Consider the following 20,881-nt stretch of genomic DNA (forward strand, 5'->3'; position numbering starts at 1 on the left):
TATAAATAGTGTAGTGTGTCCCACAGTTATTATCAGCTGTTCATAAGATGGATTGCCTGAGGGAAGAAACTGTTCCTGTGTCTGGTCGTTCTGGTGCTCAGTGCTCTGTAGCGTCGACCAGATGGCAACAGTTCAAAGAGGGAGTGTGCTGGATGTGAGGGGTCCAGAGTGATTTTAACAGCCCTTTTGCTCACTCTGGATAAGTACAGTTCTTGAATAGATGGGAGGGTTGTACCGATAATTCGCTCAGCAGTCCGGACTACCCTCTGTAGTCTTCTGAGGTCCGATTTAGAAGCTGAGCTGAACCAGACAGTTACTGAAGTGCAGAGGATGGATTCGATGATGGTGGAGTAGAACTGTTTCAGCAGCTCCTGTGGCAGGTTAAACTTCCTCAGCTGGCGAAGGAAGTACAACCTCTGCTGGGCCTTTTTCACAATGGAGTCAATGTGAATGTCCCACTTCAGGTCCTGAGAGATAGTGGTGCCCAGGAACCTGAATGACTCCACTGCAGTCACAGTGCTGTTCATGATGGTGAGTGGGGGGAGTGCAGGGGGGTTTCTCCTGAAGTCCACGATCATCTCCACTGTTTTGAGCGTGTTAAGCTCCAGGTTGTTGAGACTGCACCAGACAGCCAGCTCTTTAACCTCCTGTCTGTAAGCAGACTCGTCACCGTCCTGAATGAGGCCGATGAGTGTGGTGTCATCTGCAAACTTCAGGAGCTTGACAGAGGGGTCCTTAGATGTGCAGTCATTAGTGTACAGGGAGAAGAGCAGTGGGGAGAGAACACAGCCCTGGGGAGCTCCGGTGCTGATTGTACGGGTGCTGGATGTGTATTTTCCCAGCCTCACTAGCTGCTGCCTGTCTGTCAGGAAGCTGTTGATCCACTGACAGACGGAGGTGGGCACGGAGAGCTGAGTTAGTTTGGGCAGGAGGAGGTTTGGGATGATCGTGTTGAAGGCAGAACTGAAGTCCACAAACAGGATCCTCACATAGGTCCCCGGTCTGTCTAGGTGTTGCAGAACATAATGCAGTCCGATGTTTACTGCATCGTCCACAGACCTGTTTGCTCTGTAGGCAAACTGAAGAGGATCCAGCAAGGGTCCAGTAATGTCCTTCAGGTGGGCCAGCACCAGTTTTTCCAATGACTTCATGACTACAGACGTTAGAGCCACAGGCCTGTAGTCATTTAGTCCTGTAATTTTGGATTTCTTTGGGATGGGGATGATGGTGGAGCGTTTGAAGCATGAAGGGACTTCGCACAGCTCCAGCGATCTGTTGAAGATCTTTGTGAAGATGGGGGCCAGCTGGTCAGCACAGGATTTCAGACAGGCTGGTGTAACACAATCTGGGCCTGGTGCTTTTTTCCTTTTCTGCTTCCTGAAGACCTGGCGCACCGCATCCTCGCTGATCTGTATTGCAGGTGTGGGGGAGAGGGGGGATGCAGGAGGTGTGAATGGTGAGAGCGCTTGATTGGAGAGGTGTTCAGGGTGGGTTGCAGGAGTTGTGAGTGGTGTGAACAGTTGTTTGGAGAGGCATTCAGGGTTGGTTGCAGGAGTTGTGAATGGTGAGAGCGGTTGATTGGAGAGGTGATCAGGATGGGTTGCAGGAGCTGTTAATGGTGTGAACGGTTGTGTGGAGAGGCATTCAGGGTTGGTTGCAGGAGCTGTGAATGGTGTGAACGTTTGTTTGGAGAGGCATTCAGGGTTGGTTGCAGGAGTTGTTATTGGTGTGAACGGTTGTGTGGAGAGGTGTTCAGGGCAGGTGATGGGTGTTCTTTCAAACCTGCAGTAAAACTCGTTCAGATCGTCTGCCAGTCGTTGATTTTCCACAGTGCTGGGGGGTGGTGTCTTGTAATTGGTGATCTTCTTTAGGCTTTTCCACACTGATGCGGAGTCGTTCGAAGTGAACTGAGTCCTTATTTTTTCAGAATAATTCCTCTTTGCCACTTTGATCTCCTTTTCCAGTGTGTATTTAGCCTGTTTATACAAGACATTGTCCCCCTTCACGTAAGCATCTTCTTTGGCCTGACGGAGCTGTCTGAGTTTTGCAGTGAACCACAGTTTGTCATTGTTGTAATTTAGTTGAGTCTTGGTAGGAATACACATATCCTCACAGAAACTGATATATGATGTTACGGTCTCTGTGAGTTCGTCCAGATCAGTGGCAGCAGCTTCAAAAACACTCCAATCAGTGAGGTCAAAACAAGATTGTAAATCCTGCTCTGCTTCATTAGTCCATCTTTTTACAGTCCTTAATACAGGTTTAGCTGATTTTAGTTTCTGCCTGTAGGTCGGTATAAGATGAACCAGAAGGTGATCAGAATGTCCCAAAGCTGCTCGTGGAACAGAGTGAAATGCATCCTTTATTGTTGTGTAACAGTGATCCAATATATTACTGTCTCTTGTGGGACAAGTAACATGCTGTCTGTATTTTGGCAGTTCACGGGAGAGATTGGCTTTATTAAAGTCCCCAAGAATGATTAAAACAGAGTCTGGGTGTTGTTGTTCTGTCTCTGTGATCTGTTCAGCGAGTTTCTGTAAAGCTGAGCTCACGTGCGCTTGAGGAGGGATGTAAACACTAACCAGAATGAACGAATGAAACTCCCGCGGCGAATAGAACGGCTTGCAGTTAATGAAGAGCGTTTCGAGATTTGAGCAGCACGTCTTCTTTAACACAGTTACATCTGTACACCACCGTTCATTGATGTAAAAGCATGTCCCGCCGCCGCGCGATTTCCCCGTTGATTCTGCGTCGCGATCCGCTCTAAACAGCTGAAAGTCCGGCAGATGGAGCGCGCTGTCCGGTATGGTGTCATTCAGCCAAGTTTCCGTGAAACACAGAGCAGCAGAGTGGGAGAAATCTTTATTTGTCCGAGAGAGCAGAAGCAGTTCGTCCGTTTTGTTGGGTAGAGAGCGGAGATTTGCCAGATGGATGCTAGGCAACGGCGTTCGAAATCCGCGTTTTCTGAGTCTCACGAGCGCTCCCGCTCGCTTTCCCCGCCTGCGCGTCCTCTTGAAGCGTGTGATCAGGGCAGCCGCTCCGCCGACAAGAATGTCCAGCAAAACATCAGAATAGTCGAAAACCGGTGAAATATCGGGAGATGTGTGTTGCCGAATATCCAGCAATTCGTCCCTGGTGAAACTGATTGCAGGAATATAACTAAAGACAGGACAAACTAACAAAAACACAAAAACAACTGCAGAGCACGTCACGGAGGCAGCCATCCTGTATCGGCGCCACTCAGAAGTATCATGAACAGGAAAACACCACTCCACAAAGGTTATCACCAAGTCTTTGACTAAACATCATCTTTAAAATCACCAATAAATCTGATAATGACTGTAACATAATGGTTTCTAAACACAATATCACAAAATTGCTTTTCTCAGGCTGACCATTCGATACATATGCGCTGTCCTAAATGCAAGTCTCAGAGCACCGACCACTTCCACAGCCTCCAACATCAGCTGAAGCAACTTAATCCATCACAACTGGCTCATAACTTAAAAGGCGAGACCTATCAGCCACTCTGTGTGCTGCACTTCCTCCCACCAGTGTTAACAAATATGCAACTTATTGCTAGATAATGACTTTCAGATACTTAACAAATTTTCCAAGCACCTAGTGACAAGCAATGTCTTATGTATATAGAAATTGGGAACGTGGGAAGTCGTGTCCTAGTGGTTAGAGAGTTCGACTCCTAACCCTAGGGTTGTGGGTTCGAGTCTCGGGCTGGCAATACCACGACTTAGGTGCCCTTCAGCAAGGCACTGAACCCCCAACTGCTCCCTGGGCACCGCAGCATAAATGACTACCCACTGTTCTGGTGTGTGTGTGTTCACTGCTGTTTGTGTGCACCTTGGATGGGTTAAATGCAGAGCATGAATTCTGAGTATGGGTCACCATACTTGGCTGAATGTCACGTCACTCTATTTTTTTTTTCATATTTGTCAAACAACATCTGGATTATAAATCGGAATTTAATAAAGCACTTTGGATACTATTTCAAACTGATGTCAACGGAAAATATGAACGGTTTATGCAGTGTGCTGTATTAAACCCACTGAGAGAACACAGAGAGCAGAGAAGTAACAATAAGATGCTGACACTAGGTTGAATACAATTAAGGTAATTAATATGCAAAATGGCATATAAGGTCAGCTAGAGATATTTAGCGACTCAAGAGCTTTAGCTACTTGCTGAAAATAGCTACTAACATGACTCCAAACTACTTAAAAAAAAAAATCAAACTGTGCTTAAGCAATGATACATTTCCCATAACACCTGAGACTATTAAGCATATAGACAACAACGTCTGCAACAGTATGTTTCTAAAAACAAACAGAAGCTTGTTCAGTAGCATATTTACGAAAACACAGCTAGCCTTAATAAGAGAATGGTCCTGATGATGAACTCAAACTCCTTGTAAATAGTAGGTTTTTATGCGCCAAAAATCTTACTTTAGGGTTCGTACAAGTTCGCACAAGTTTTTTTTTTTATGTAGACAAGGGTGGAACTCCTCAAATGAACATTTCTTCCAGAAAAACGAGCATGCATTGACCGGAGTGAGAGTGACCTCTCGCCCATCAACAAGCTTTATTCGATGGCAGCACTGCATGGGAATTGATATGGAAGAATGACTCAAAAGAAGTGTGTTTTTGGTTGTAAGGGAAAGATAACTTTGTTCAGTTCCTAAAGAACCCAGCATTATGTAAACAGAGAATACAGTTTGTTTTCCGGGGCAGCAACGGAATTTCACAAGTGTGTTTGTTGACAAACGTTTTATAAACAAGGTCCAGTTCGACACTGGATTTGCATATCATTTGATATTGAAAGATGAAGCGGTCAATAAAAGATCCCAGTCATGATTCAGAACTGTAGATGGTAAGTGAAACGGCATCAAATGTTTGTTTTGTTGGCATTTGGGGCTCAAGTGTTCATCACTCTTTAGCTACGCCCACAGCGCACTTCCAGGAACTCAGCTTTTCTGGAGAGAATTGTATCTTTCTTTTATTTAAAGAACTCAAAGCTAAGTGGCTGTCTGTGCAACAGACTATGCGGGAGAAAGGATGATCTTAGATATCTTATTAGTTGTAGTGGGAGGAGTTATGATCAGCTGAGTGTCAGCTGATGCTGCAGTCATCCCCTGGTCTGCCTGAACTAGATTTAAGCTTCATATGTTGCTAAAGCCACATTTCTGCTCAAAAATGGCAACAAATTGATAGATGTGTATGCAATTCTGGACAATGGGTCAAAACGGACCACTATCCTACATGAAGCTGTCCAGAAATTGAATCTGAAGGGACAGCCAGATAACTTGTTTCTTCGAACAGTCAGGCAAGACACCCAGACCATTCATGGGGTGGCAAGTAGCTAACCCAAGGAAGTCCTTCAGGATACAGAGTGACTTCACAGACAACAGCCTGGGCTTAGCATAATACACACATCCAGTCAAGCTACTCTAGAATACAGGTGCTGGTCATATAATTAGAATATCATAAAAAAGTTGATTTAATTCCCTTAATTGCATTCAAAAGGTGAAACTTGTATATTATATTCATTCATTACACACAGACTAATATATTTCAAATATTTATTTATTTTAATTTTTATGATTATAACTGACAACTAAGGTAAATCCCAGAATCAAATCTCAGAAAATTTGAATATTACTTAAGACCAATACAAAAAAAAGGAAAAGTATGAACATGAAAAGTATGAGCATGTACAGCACTCAATTTTTAGCAGGGGCTCCTTTTGCCTGAATTACTGCAGCAATTGGTATGGCATGGAGTCGATCCGTCTGTGGCACTGCTCAGGTGTTATGAGAGCCCAGGTTGCTCTGATAGTGGCCTTCAGCTCTTCTGCATTGTTGGGTCTGGCATATCGCATCTTCCTCTTCACAATACCCCATATCTTTTATTTTTAATTTTTGCCAATTAAGAACAGTGATACCATGGTCCTTAAACCAGGTACTGGTAGCTTTGGCACTGTGTGAAGGTGCCAAGTCTTGTTGGAAAATGAAATCTGCATCTCCATATAGTTGGTCAGCACCAGGAAGCATGAAGTGCTCTAAAACTTCCTGGTATACAGCTGTGTTGACCTTGGACCTCAGAAACCACAGTGGACCAACCCCAGCAGATGACATGGCACCCCAAACCATCACTGCCTGTGGAAACTTTACACTGGACCTCAAACAATGTGGACTGTGTGCCTTTCCTCTCGTCCTCCAGACTCTGGGACCCTGATTTCCAAAGGAAATGTAAAATTTACTTTCATCAGAGAACATAACTTTGGACCACTCAGCAGCAGTCCAGTCCTTTTTGTCTTTAGATGCTTCTGACGCTGTCTGTTGTTCAATATTGGCTTGACACAAGGAATGTGACAGCTGAAACCCATGTCTTGCATACGTCTGCACGTAGTGGTTCTTGATGCACTGACCCCAGCTGCAGTCCACTTTTTGTGAATCTCCCCCACATTTTTTAATGGGCTTTGTTTCACAATACTCTCCACGGTGCGGTTATCCCTATTGCTTGTACACTTTTTTTCTACCACATATTTTCCTTCCCTTCGCCTCTCTATTAATGGACACAGAGCTCTGTGAACAGCCAGCCTCTTATGCAATGACCTTTTGTGTCTTGCCCTCCTTGTGCAAGGTGTCAATGGTCGTCTTTAGGACAACTGTCAAGTCAGCAGTCTTCTCCATGATTGTGTAGCCTAGAGAACTAGACTGAGAGACCATTTAAAGGCCTTTGCAGGTGTTTTGAGTTAATAAGCTGATTAGAGTGTGGCACCAGGTGTCTTCAATATTGATCCTTTTCACAATATTCTAATTTTCTGAGATACTGACATTGAATACTGAAACATCCCCCTCAAGCTAACCCAGAAAAGGCACTCATGGATCTGTATGCAAACATAAGTGAACAGAAAACGGCGAGGCCATGATCGTTGTTGCTGGGTACTTCCAACAGAGACAACTTCAGGACAATAAAACCACAATACTTTTAACATGTTACTTGCAAGACACGAGGAGAATGTGTTTTTGATCACTGCTACTCCCCCTTCCTCAATGCCTTCAAATATCTTCCCCACCTACCCACTTTTTGGCAAATTGGACCACTCTTCTGTGCTTCTTCTGCCTGCTTACAGGCAGAAACTCAAAAAGTAAGCTTTCTATGCTCGAAGCCTGTTTTGATCATGTGGACTGGGATATGTTCTGGTCCACCTCCGACGATGGCGTCGAGATCTACGCAGACAACGTGATATGCTTCATCACTAAGTGTTTAGAGGACATGGTGCTGACCAAAACAATACAGATCTTTCCCAACCATAACAACACTGCTCCCATGGAGAGAGCTACTGTGGCTGATGCTATAGAGGCTAGTTCACTCTCTATCTCTGTTGCAGATGTAACCTGATCCCTCAAACGTGTGAATATGTGCAAAGCTGCGAGTCCGGACAGCTTCCCGGGTCACATTTTCAGTCTCTCCCTCTCCCTGTCTACAGTCCCCACTTGCTTCAAAACATCCGCCAGTGTACCTATACAAAATCAAAACATTTTGTTTTAATGTCACATCACCACAGCACATGTGCCTTAGTGAGTGTGCTCCAGACAGTGAAGAAACAATTTAAATATAAGCATACAGACTTAAGCAGATAACAATGTGCAATATACACATACATATAGTCAATACACACAGTGTACTATTAGACATACTTATAGCATGTACATAGTTAGCAATACACATTATACACCATATGTACACATTCTACATTGTGTAGACATATATATACACACAAAATATGCGAAGTTGCAACAGATTATACATTAACTAGATATGCAAATGTCATGGATGTTCATTGGATGGTATCCAGTGGTAGCAGATAGATTAGATTGTAGATTGTATTAAATGCAGTGAGTATGTATAGTCCAGTGATGAACTGTTGGGAGTAAAAGTGCAGTATATAGCATACTGTATTGTGGGAGTGTGCTTTAGGGTGCTGTAGGGTGTATATTAGTTCTGACTGCTCATTATTCTTAAAGCTTGAGGGAAAAAGCTATCCCTACATCAGCTAATGCGCAGAGGCGGGTAGTAGCAAGTTACATATACTTCGTTACATCTACTTGAGTACATTTTTGGGTAACTAATACTTTTGGAGTATATTTAAAGATGGGTACTTTTACTCTTACTGAAGTAAATTTTTTGGGAAAAATCTGTACTTTTACTCCGTTACTGTGGATGACTATCCTCTTGATGCTTTATCTTAATGCAATAAAAGTTATAAATGCTTCAGTTTATTCCAAATGCGCCGTCTACTTATCGCTGGGCAATGAGCGATGCCCATTCGCAAATGATTAAATGTTTTGAGTCAATTATGTTCAAAGGCTTGATCAAACCAGTTGGCAAACCAGTGAATTGGTTTGTGAATCAGTTTTAATGATTCATTCAGTTCCTTGCTGCGTGCACTGAGCTGTCTGAAGTTGGTCACAGAAAGTTTAAGAACATCAAGAGCGTTGAAGATGTGGCTCTGATCGGGATCGGATGCTGCGAAGACGTCTTCCTGAGGGCAGCAGAAAGAGCAGTCTGTGTGATTGGTGGTTGGAGTAACTGATGATACTCCGGGCTTTCTTTATACACCACCTGGTGTAGATGTTATGAAGGGAGAGAAGTTCACCTCCAACAATGTGTTGGGCAGTTTGCATGACCATTTGCAGAGCTTTGCGGTTGCTAGCAGTGCTCAGCCGTCTCAAAAAGAGGCATTGATGTACCTTCTTCAGCACTGCATCAGAGTGTGTAGACGCAAAGCAACCATAAATAACCTGCTTCAATGACTGAAGCCTCATTGCACTGACATAAATCATCAGCATGTGATTTGAGAGGATCATTAGAAATTACACCTGCTGTACTTCCTGCCTCCCTAGACCCACTGCAGTTTGCTTACAAAGGCAACCATTCCACCGAAAACGTCATTGCACATTGTCCCCTTGGAATTATAAGGTTCTATCTGCATTCCGAGTAGTTTTGAGATATTGAGCTGTTTTTGTGTTCCATTCGACTGTGTAGAAAGAACCTTATTGTTTTTTAAATAAAATGTCCCATAATGTACATAACATTAAAAAATCTATCACATAATGTAAATACGTTGACACAGAATAAGAATATGTGAATAACTCAATTTTGACAAAAATGTCAGGTAGAACCTTATAATTCCAAGGGGGCGACATGCTTTACACACTGCTCTCTCTCATTTAGACAAGTAAAACACATACAGTATGTGAGAATTCTGTTTGTAGACTACTATAGCGAATCAGCTCAAAGGGGAAATATGAATAATTAATTATAATTATAAATATTTAGATACGCTGTAAGCATTTACTTGACATCTCAGTCTCAACTGCCTTTCAATTCTAGAAAATTGTATTTCCTAGTTAAGGAAAATAACTTTCTTACTATACAATACTATTTGTACTACTACTAGCATGTAGCAAAAATCTCTATGATTAGGAACTCCACACACATGCATACAGTTGGCATAGGAAAAAAGTTTAAAGCTTAAGCAGTAAAGAGAAGAGAAATAAAAACATGAAGCTAAGGTACAATTTGATATTCAGCAGATCTACAGCCTGAAGGAAACATCAGTTATTTGAGTTCAAACACACCTTTGTAAAAGGGTGCAAATGATACTTAATGTATCAATTAATATGACTAAGTTTGATACTTGCATGTCTCGCCTGTTTTAAAAAGTTATGGTGCATCCACATTTTTATTTCCAGCACACACTCTGAAAGAACTGTTGAGGTGAGAGTAGGATCAGACTTGGAGCTGTTGTAAATTTGCGTGTCATCTGCATAAAAGTGATACCCCAAACCATATTTCCTAATAATATGTACACATCAAATGTTCTTTTAAACTCTGCTTCACAACTTATTTGTGCATATTAAAGATATTGTGAGTAATATTTACCAAGAAAGATGATTGTAAAACGCAGTAAATCCGATCAATGCACGCACAACCACATGGAGCTCCTCTGTACAATCAAAATGGCTTCTCTGGTTGCACACACATCGATCGGACACATCGTGTCCATCGTTCATTAATTGGTGGTGTTCTCATCCAGAAGACCCCTGAGATGCTCGGTCAGAATCGTGCTGTGTTTCCTGCAAGAAATGTTGGAGCTTAGGCTGTCACCCTTCACCTTGAAAGTGTATGTGGCTGCCATTGCAGCCCATCATGATGCAGTGGACGGCTGGTCCCTGGGGAGGCATGACTTGATCGTTAGGTTCCTGAGGGGTGCCAGAAGGTTAAATCCTCCTAGGACACCCCTGATACCCTCCTGGGACCTCTTTAATGTTCTGGCTGGACTTCAGAGGGGTCCCTTTGAGCCACTTGACTCAGTCGAGCTGAAGTTCCTGTCTAAACAGCACTCCTGGTCACGCTCACTTCCATCAAGAGGGTCTGGGACTTCCAAGCATTTTCGTTAAGTGAAGAGTGCCTTGTGTTCGGGCCGGCCTACTCTCACATTGTCCTGAGACCCCGGCCTGGATACATGCCCAAGGTTCCCACCACTCCCTTTAAGCACTGCCCCTGGAGGAGGCAGATCCAGCCTTGATGTTGCTGTGTCCTGTAAGAGCTCTTCGCATATATGTGGACCACACCCAGAATTTCAGAAGCTCTGAGCAGCTCCTGTTCTGCTTTGGAGGTCAGCAGATAGGGAAGGCTGTCTTCAAGCAGAGGTTTGCCCACTGGATAGTGGATGTCATCGCCTTAGCGTATCATTCCCAAGGCAAGCCGTGCCACCTGGTGATGAGGGCTCATGCCACACAGAGTGTGGCCTCCTCCTATGCGCTGGCGCATGGTGCCTCTCTGGCAGACATCTGTCGAGCTGAAGGCTGGGCAACATCTAACACCTTCGCCAGGTTTACAACCATCGTTTAGAGCCAGTTTCTTCCCATGTGTTAGGTAACAGGTAATTGGCCGGAAGGACTGGCTCGGTGTCATGCTTGCTGCGCCTTTCCCCCTGACACAGGGATGTGAGCGCCTTTCTTCTCCCAGTAGAATTCCCCAGTTGGCGTACCCTGGTCGAGCATCCTCCAGCACCCTCGGCTGTCAGACTTCCTGGAGCAGTCTGATGCCAGGCCCAGTACTGAGGTTAGCATGCCCTGAGTCCTGGTTAGCCCTTGTACTGAGCTAGTTGTCCATATGGCTTGATTCCCTATGGGTAATCCCATATGTGTATTCTTCCATAGTAAGGGAGATTCTTCTCTTGGTAAACCCATGTCTTCCTTTTACAGACCCGCTCTTTCAGTCTCTCCTGGCAGCTGATCCGTCCCTACTCTAAGTTAGGACCTGCCTCAGAGACCCATTCCATATGTAGTACTGCCCCCTGGGTCAGTCCATATCAATATCTACACGTCACCTCCCTACGGGTAGGATGTGGTCTCCGTAGTGTCCTTTTCCTAAGGCTCGCTTCCCCATCGTTCTGCCAAGCTGAAAGAACAAATAGGAAAGATTTGAAGCAATTTTTCACTGAAGGTTGAAATCCCTTCCAAAAACTTTTTATGGACAGAACAGCAGCATGGCCTTCTCCAGCAGTGATGTACTCACCCTTTTGGTCCCCTTTGGTACCAAGGTCAGTGAATTTGCGTTGGGGTTTTGGGAAGGTTACGACCTTAAGCGTAGCTTTTATGACACGCTGCAGCTTGTCGACAATTGCAGCACCACAGGGTTGTGCTGGTGTCCAGGTTGTGTCGTTTTCCATAGGACTCCATATGTTGTTCGACATAACTTATAGTGACCGACAGATAGGGAACATCTCGGTTACGTACGTAACCCTTTATGTCCCCACGTCACAACCTTGAAGCATTCTCAGTTGCCGGGACGATGGTTCACCAAATTCGTTCAAAACGTAGATTAAGAAATGAAATGCCACTGTGGGTTGCTCGGAGATGAACAGTTCTTATTTGTCTTTATATTTTGATTGGCAGAATTTAGCAAAACAGACAACATTGTATCTAAAATAACACAATATTAACTTCTTAATGAACTGTTGAATGAGTGTCACATTTGCACTCATGTGTTCTTGCACTTAGCCTACAGCTCGTCTGATATTTCTTAACTATGTGATGTTAATATGTGACAAAATTTCAAACAGGCATTTTGCCCCATATCTTGAATTTTAGAGATATTCTCTATGCTCCATTACGCAGTAAGTTGTTGTCCTGCCTTATATTTCTCATCAGTCGACTGTATGAAATGGCAGATGATCCACATAGGCCTGGGGCGGGGCAAGTGCGTTAAATCCGTTAATAATTTCAACACATTATTTTTCTCCATAATTAATTAATCTAATTAACACTGTAAATTACCAGCCCTAAAATGAACTTTTCCATGACATCCAAATTCATTGAGATGCTGTAATAAGGAGTCAGAGACGTTCGGATCCATATGCAGTAGTTTATTATCGAGAATGGTCAAACAGGCAGAGATCAGAAAACAGTGTCAGGTATGTCAGGGGATATCCAAAATCAGAAACAGTAACAAGCAGAGGTCGGAGCAGGCAGCAGAGAATCACAGTCGGTATAAACAATCCAAAATCAGACACGGAAGGAACAAACACAGGGAAAACACTCAGAAATGCCAGACAGAACTAAACAAGACTTCGCAATCATTAAGAGTCCAAACACAGTATATATAGGGGAGTGGTAATGGGAACACCTGGGGTGATTAGCCCTAAGCACGGGATTCTGTGAAATGGATTTGGAAATGGGAATGGCCACAAAATGCCAGAGTCCTGAGTGGAGTGCCCTCTACTGGAGTTCATGGGCACTTCAGCTGATGATTGTGACAGATTCACCTGTATAAAATGGCGCCCTGCTTCTGAGAAATGTTGCATAGTACTAAAGATGGCCACTCCGCCACTGCATCTCCCCACCCTCTAAATATTACGTATCATAATGTAACTGTGTAAACTTTATTTGGTGAATTTTACTTGGAAAACCAGCTATATTTTTGTAGCATTCGAATAACAATGGATAAACCTGAAATGGCAGGAGAAGGATTTGGAGATTCATTTTATTTGAAAATAAGGTAGCGGAGGTAACTGGAGGTAACCATTGAGTGTCCACTGTCCTCCAGAGTTCAGCACCAGTCCTAATCATATACAGTCGTGGCCAAAAGTTTTGAGAATTACATAAATATTGGAAATTGGAAAAGTTGCTGCTTAAGTTTTTATAATAGCAATTTGCATATACTCCAGAATGTTATGAAAAAAACCTTTCCACTGCATTTCATTGCTGTCATTAAAGGACCTGCTGAGATCATTTCAGTAATCGTCTTGTTAACTCAGGTGAGAATGTTGACGAGCACAAGGCTGGAGATCATTATGTCAGGCTGATTGGGTTAGAATGGCAGACTTGACATGTTAAAAGGAGGGTGATGCTTGAAATCGTTGTTCTTCCATTTTTTAACCATGGTGACCTGCAAAGAAATGCGTGCAGCCATCATTGCGTTGCATAAAAATGGCTTCACAGGCATGGATATTGTGGCTACTAAGATTGCACCTAAATCAACAATTTATAGGATCATCAAGAACTTCAAGGAAAGAAGTTCAATTCTTGTAAAGAAGGCTTCAGGGCGTCCAAGAAAGTCCAGCAAACGCCAGGATCGTCTCCTAAAGAGGATTCAGCTGCGGGATCGGAGTGCCACCAGTGCAGAGCTTGCTCAGGAATGGCAGCAGGCAGGTGTGAGCGCATCTGCACGCACAGTGAGGCCAAGACTTTTGGAAGATGGCCTGGTGTCAAGAAGGGCAGCAAAGAAGCCACTTCTCTCCAAAAAAAAACATCAGGGACAGATTGACCTTCTGCAGAAAGTATAGTGAATGGACTGCTGAGGACTGGGGCAAAGTCATATTCTCCGATGAAGCCCCTTTCCGATTGTTTGGGGCATCTGGAAAAAGGCTTGTCCGGAGAAGGAAAGGTGAGCGCTACCATCAGTCCTGTGTCATGCCAACAGTAAAGCATCCTGACACCATTCATGTGTGGGGTTGCTTCTCATCCAAGGGAGTGGGCTCACTCACAATTCTGCCCAAAAACACAGCCATGAATAAAGAATGGTACCAAAACACCCAGAAGTTGATTGAGAGTATGCCCAGTCGAATTGCAGAGGTCCTGAAAAAGAAGGGCCAACACTGCAAATACTGACTTTTTGCATAAATGTCATGTAATTGTCGATAAAATCCTTTGAAACGTATGAAGTTCTTGTAATTATATTTCAGTACATCACAGAAACAACTGAAACAAATATCTAAAAGCAGTTTAGCAGCAAACTTATTGAAAACTAATATTTATGTCATTCTCAAAACTTTTGGCCACGACTGTACACTTGCATGTAGTTTTCAAGTAAATCTTGAACCATCTTACCTGGTTGGTGGGTTTGATTGGGCATGGAGTTTACAGTAGCTCTGCAGGATGATGGCCCTACAAGAGCAGGATTGGTACCACTGTTTTGCCATAGATGTAAAGATTTAGTCAACTAAATATAATTATATTAGTTTAAAGTAAATATTAACATTTACTAACTGCTTTTAAATACAAATATCTTTAAATCAGAGCCAGGGCTCAGGGCCTGATCCCATAGACAGATAGCTCAACCACTCAGCTGTTAATCTATAAAATTGTGGCTTGCTTCTGAGAAATAGCATAAAAAAATAGCTGAACACATTTCTGTGGGTATGTGTGTTTGTACTGAGAAGGAGATAACTTTTTTTTTTTTTTATAAATATATATAAATAATAATGGAAGTAATTTGTCATTTATATTATGTTTGTCATATTTATTTGTTTGATCAGTGTCTTTTTGATTTGCTTGCTGTGGCAAAGCTCTTTGAAACAACTAAAATAAAATCATAGAAAAAAAATAGCCATATATGTGCTTAAAGAGTTTTCTTATTACTCCATGACATAAGAAAGAGTAGAGAGAAATCTGTCCTCATTAATGAACATCCTGCGTTATGCATCAACAGATCTTGGCCTTTTTAAAAAAAAAGAAAGAAAAAAAAATCCTACTGTTCTATTATGACCTGTAAATTATTAAAGAATCAAAATGCATGCATTTTTTTGTATATCTTCAGTCTGAAGGTAAGACCGGAAGTATTAAGAGGAACAATATCTTTTCATCACTGTGTTGCTCATATTGCAAAATAAACAGAACTTGGTGAACTCAGTCTCTCCGCCCACCATCAAACTATATATACACTGATTTCCAGTGAGAGCTCATTGATTGTCTTCATCATGATCATCATCTCTCTGCTCCTGCTGGCCTCTCTGCTGCAACACCTGACCTTCACTGGTGAGACTGATTAAAAAACAGCACATTATTCAAATGTTTTAAGAACATTACATTTTTATTTACTGAAGAAGCTGATTTCTCTCTCAGCTTCTCAGCATGTGAATGTTGGTATAGTGAATGGCACAGAAGCAAAACCCCACTCCAGACCTTACATGGTTTCTGTTCAGTTGAATAAGACACATATCTGTGGTGGATTCCTCATTTCTGATGAGTTTGTGTTGACTGCTGGTCATTGCAGGGAAGGGTGAGGTTTTTTTTTGTGCAGTTACAATAATTTTGGCTGACATATAGTGACTGCTGTGCATTGTATGATGTAACAAGGCATCATGACTTTCTCTTTCAACAGAACTCAGATTCTTACGGTTGTGATTGGTGCTCATGACTTAAGGAACAGTAAGAATTCAGATCGTATCGGAGTGAATTCCTACATAAAACATCCAAGTTATATAATTGATTCTCCCCAGAATGACATCATGCTTTTGAGGGTAAAAACTTGTATTACATTTAGCTGTTGACAACTTCACAAACATCACTATAATCAGCAGAAGTTCAGTTTTATAAAAGATGATTAAATTAGTTTATACCACGGGGCTGATGAATGCTTTAATCTGATTGGCTGACAAACATTCTATGCTGTGCAATGATTTTCTGGGAAACGTATGGAGAACGTAGTTCCAGGCAGCTCTCTTGACCGCATTAAAGTTCCAAATCACTTTGCGTAGTAAAACTGTAATAACGGCCACGCAGTTTGCACAAAAAGGTGTTGTCAGCACTGCCGTGATGATTTTATCTGTTAGCCTATATAGTGTACCAACTTAAAGGCTACACATGACATTTCTTACTAGCGAGGAGACAGCGCTGTCTAGAGACGCTGCAGAAGAAGAGTGTTTATAGACGCACAGAGGTATGCTAGCCTAATTCACACAAGCTCTCTCTTTTTTTTGTTTCTCTCTCTCTCTCTCTGCATCTCTCTCTCTCTCACTCTCTTTCTAATAACTTTATTAATAAATGCATTAGAATGATATCAACGGCCCAAGCCTCCATTACCAGCTTTAAAATTACGTTTTGGAACTAGCAAAAGAGGCTTTTTATGAGACCGGATGAATCCCTTTAAATAAATCATCGGATCGATGTCTTAAGGTGTGGTGACCGTAGTATAAATGGAATAATTGACTCCGGGCCATTGAACTATTAGAAAAAGTATGCACACCTGAGGTGTAAAGGCATCACCACCTCGGGTGTGCATTATTTAATTCAATGTCAATTATTCCTTACTTATTTATAACAGTTGTGTTTTTGAATTACAGTTACAGGAAAAAGTCAACGTAAATAACTATGTTAACTGGATACCGTTACCAAAGGATGGGGAAGATGTCGAAGCAGATACTATCTGTAGTGTTGCCGGCTGGGGACAACTGGAGACTAACAGCCAAAACAGCAATCGTCTAATGGAGGCAAGCGTGTATATACTGAATAACACAGAATGTGAAAAAAAATGGGGTACAATCTACTCCATCTCAAAGATGATGTGCACACGTGGCCATGGTGGATCCTGCCGTGTACGTACAAAAGATGATTCACAGAACTGATTACGTTAATTAGTGAAATGAGTGTCAATAGATACAGTATTTGGCATTTTAGTGATGTTTTGTTCTGGATTTCTTCACAGTATGACTCAGGAGGTCCTTTGGTTTGTAGAGACACTGCAGTTGGCATCACAGATTTTGGATCTAAACTTCAGTGCAATTCACCTCAGTTTCCTAATGTGTATACTAAGGTTTCAGCATATATTCAATGGATCAACAGCATAATTAGAAATGTGAAGTGAGATAAGTTCTTGAATTCCTCTGTATAACCTCTTTCAGTAAAAGCATAATCTGGCAATCATCAATCATTTAAAGTGTCTTTATTGCCACATACATACATATACATGCATACTGTACACACATATACACTGGACACACACACATACAGAAGTGTTGCAAATATAGACTTGTATATATTTTTTTATTTTCAAATTGATTTGTAAATTTGTATTGCATTGCATGTAAAATGCATAAATTGAATGTGGCTACACTAGAATCTTTGTAAGCTTTTCACAATTTTAGCAGATTTTTTTATGTGCCCCTGTTATGCTATAAGGAAGGAACATAATTTAAATTTACGGTAAATTTGACATTAGTCTCTCATTTTTTCCCCCTTTTTTTTCTTTTTTAAAAGTCATTTTTCTTTTGCTATTTGTGCAAATAGAAAGGCAAATAAGTATATTTGTGGTACTCTCCCATCACGGTACGATGAGACAAAACCAATAAAACCCATAATAAACGAGGCATTTGTTGCATCCAGTGGGCACATACAGTAATTACTGACTATAATGACTTATACTGTGTTTTTGCACATTGTGTTGTGTATCGCGCCGCATAAACATAAAACCATGTCTGCATTTATGAACAGAGAAAGGACAAACAACAAGTGCTACTCTACACTGTTTGAATCATCAGTGGCAAATTCATTAAATATAAAAACTGTACTTACAGGCTGTGAGTCAGAAGCGCCAGACTGTCCTTGCATAGTTGGAACTGCCCCACTTTATAGAAACAGCCTTTAAGCACAGATCCATTGTAAGCTACTCTGCAGGATCAGGAAACAGTCCTCCATAAAAAGTGTCACACTATCCTGGCCTTAGTCATATTATAGTTTATTTTGTCAATACTGACACCTTGTGGACATTTTAAGTAGCACGTCTCCTATAAAAATACAGCAGCCATTTTAGGATGTTAGAGCTCATAGCAGCAGAGTGTGAAGGTGCATCCACGTCCTTCCTTCTTGTTTTGCTCTTGAAACAGCACAATCTGTAAGTTTAAAATGTTAATCTAAGCAGTAAAATATTGTTACATGTATTTTGATAGGTTGTACTCATGTTTGAGAACTATTTACATCTGACATGTTAACTGTAAATAGGGGTACATATTGAGATGCTTGATTGTTCTTGATTTACATCATAGCTATCTTCTAAATTATATAAAGGTGATTTATGTTTGATCTATGTGAACTGAATGTACCATGGTAAGAGATATGTTTTCATATTATTGTTCATTTGTGTTACAGTTTCACAAACTGGGCTTCAGTAAACAAAGTTTGACCCTGAAAACTGTCTACGACTTTAACTAAGCCTTTGTTTAGCTCGCTGCAAAAGCAAACTTAAGCTGAAGGCAGAAGACACACAGCATCACACACTGCAGGCTTGAGTGAGGAACGGACAGCGGATTCGACGAAGGAGCTTGTGGCAACCACATCTGATGACCCTGGGCTGAGCTCCGCTTCATCCATGGTGAAAGCTGATCCGGTGATCCACAGCATGAAGTTGATGTGTTTCCTCATCGACCAGCATGGATCAGCTCTAGGCATGACAAAGCAGATATCATCCTCTATTGGAAGACAAAACAAAGTAGTTTCACTTTCACAACAAAACACACAGCATCTCCTCAATGGCACTGGCGGCAGCAATACTACAGCGAGAATAAAAGTTACACCTTCTTTCTTTGATTGAACATTCAGGCTGTGTTATGCAAATCTTCCCACACAGTGACGTAGACGTGGGGGGGGGGGGGGGGCGTGTTAGAATGAGGCATTTTAGGAAGGCTTGGATGAGTCTTAACTTTCATAAAAAATATCTCTTTTGATTTGAGACTTTAGTCTTTGCAACATTACAGATCTTCTTAATGCACCAAGAGTTTGAGACTTCAAAGAGAAATTAAATTTAAATCCAGGCAAAATATAATAGGAAAATATGTTTATATGTAATTTTGTACACAAATACATATTAATTCATGACATTTTGATGTTTGAAGTCTATAGGTTGACATAAATTCAGATATAAATGTAATTTTAAAAATAAATAAATAATTATCGATTTTCAAATATTGCACCTGTCAAACATCGTCTATTTTGCCGTCAATACTGTTGACGGTGTCCTTTATCAGTAAGCTTTATATTTATGTTCAACATGAAGTATAGATATTGTTGTCATGAAGACAAGAGCCTGGTCTGTCAGCGGTCTCCCTTCACCTACAGCAGCAGCAGCCTAGTATTTTGACAATCACGTCTTTTCGAACGGAGAGATATATGAATTATCAGACCCCTATCAAATCAATATTCCATCTAGCTAGTAGTAATATATGTATAAAACACAATATATGTTAAAAAAGCTACTTTATCCAGCTAGATATAGAACACATGTAGATTTACATTATACTCTACATGAGAGCTAGTCCGTCTGCGTTTTACACAAGACATCATCGTTTCACAAAATATACGGATAGATATAGTTAGCTGAATGGATGCATACCTGTTTATTAGAATGCAAGCATCTCTCTGTAGTTTCAGCTTGTCACGAAGCTCTCTCTATCTTGGAAATGCAACTCCAATATTTACCCGTGTCTCGTTTCTTCTTCGTCCCAAAACCTTCTCAGGTCATTTATTTCACCCGTACGTTTGCGCTTCACAGAACGTGCAGTCAAAGCATAATCATGATCCATAACTAAGTTATTGATTGAAGTATAAATACGAATATAAACAATATAAATATAAAATATAATAGTCTCGATCAAGACTAGCTACTACTTTTTCTTCTTCGTCTCGTCTTTGCTTCTGTTCACCTTTGTATTTGGCAGTTCCGCAGGAAGTTAGATAAACTAGAGGGGTCAAAGTTTATATGACACCATAGACGGGCGACAAAACGGAAATAAAGAAACGTGCCGTGTCTTCTAATAAAACTATAATTTTCTCTGGATTTGAAAGTTCGTGGAAACTTTCGGGATAATGTAAGTACACAACTAAAAAATATATATAACATAGATATAGTGATATCTGCTATTTTTAAAGCAGAAAAATTACATATTGAGCCTTTAAAGGGTCATGAAACCCTTTTCAGCACAGGATAATTCTCATCACAGTTTTAACACTCTGTCACCTTTACCCAAAGTTTATTGGTATTCTTCTTGTATAATTCAAATTATAAATGATATATATTTTTTAAACAAAATAGTAATTAATTAGGTGAAGATGTGCGCTTGAATTTGTAATGGCAACATCAATGTGGTGAATTATTAATTGCTCATAGGCTATTTTTGTATTTTAAATAACATAGGTTATCTTAATATATTGATTAATGACATTGACTACGTTTACATGCTGTTAAAATTCGGGTTATGGTCGGGTTAAGGTCACTATTTGGGTTTCTGAAACATTCGGGATAACCCGTTTACATGCGTGAGCAGAGAGAGTTACCAATCCCGATGTAAACGGCGACGCACGGTTAGCGTCTGGACGTACGGACAACAAGACGCAATATGCGTCATTTCCGATTCTTCTTCCTGTATCCAAAGACAACAACAACAACAGCAGCAGCAGGCGGATAATGAATAGTTTGGGGCAGATAGCGATAGTCTTTGTTTGCGCTTTGGCGCTGGTACTGATCCACCTGCAGCACTTGACACTACTGTGCCTCTATACTGCACGCAGGGTTTTATTATG

General features: G+C 41.4%; 1 protein-coding gene across 1 annotated transcript; it reads left to right on the top strand.

Moving 5' to 3' along the window:
* Positions 1–15,200: 15,200 nt before the first annotated feature.
* LOC132136752 (mast cell protease 1A-like) lies at positions 15,201–17,404 on the top strand. Its single transcript, XM_059547381.1, has 5 exons — positions 15,201–15,346; positions 15,434–15,590; positions 15,693–15,831; positions 16,654–16,905; positions 17,016–17,404. The coding sequence occupies exons 1-5, from the start codon at positions 15,289–15,291 to the stop codon at positions 17,172–17,174; spliced, it is 765 nt and encodes a 254-aa protein (XP_059403364.1). The 5' UTR covers positions 15,201–15,288; the 3' UTR covers positions 17,175–17,404.
* Positions 17,405–20,881: the final 3,477 nt, after the last annotated feature.

This window comes from Carassius carassius, unplaced genomic scaffold (assembly GCF_963082965.1).
Source record: "Carassius carassius unplaced genomic scaffold, fCarCar2.1 SCAFFOLD_83, whole genome shotgun sequence".
Classification (NCBI taxonomy): Eukaryota; Metazoa; Chordata; class Actinopteri; order Cypriniformes; family Cyprinidae; genus Carassius; species Carassius carassius.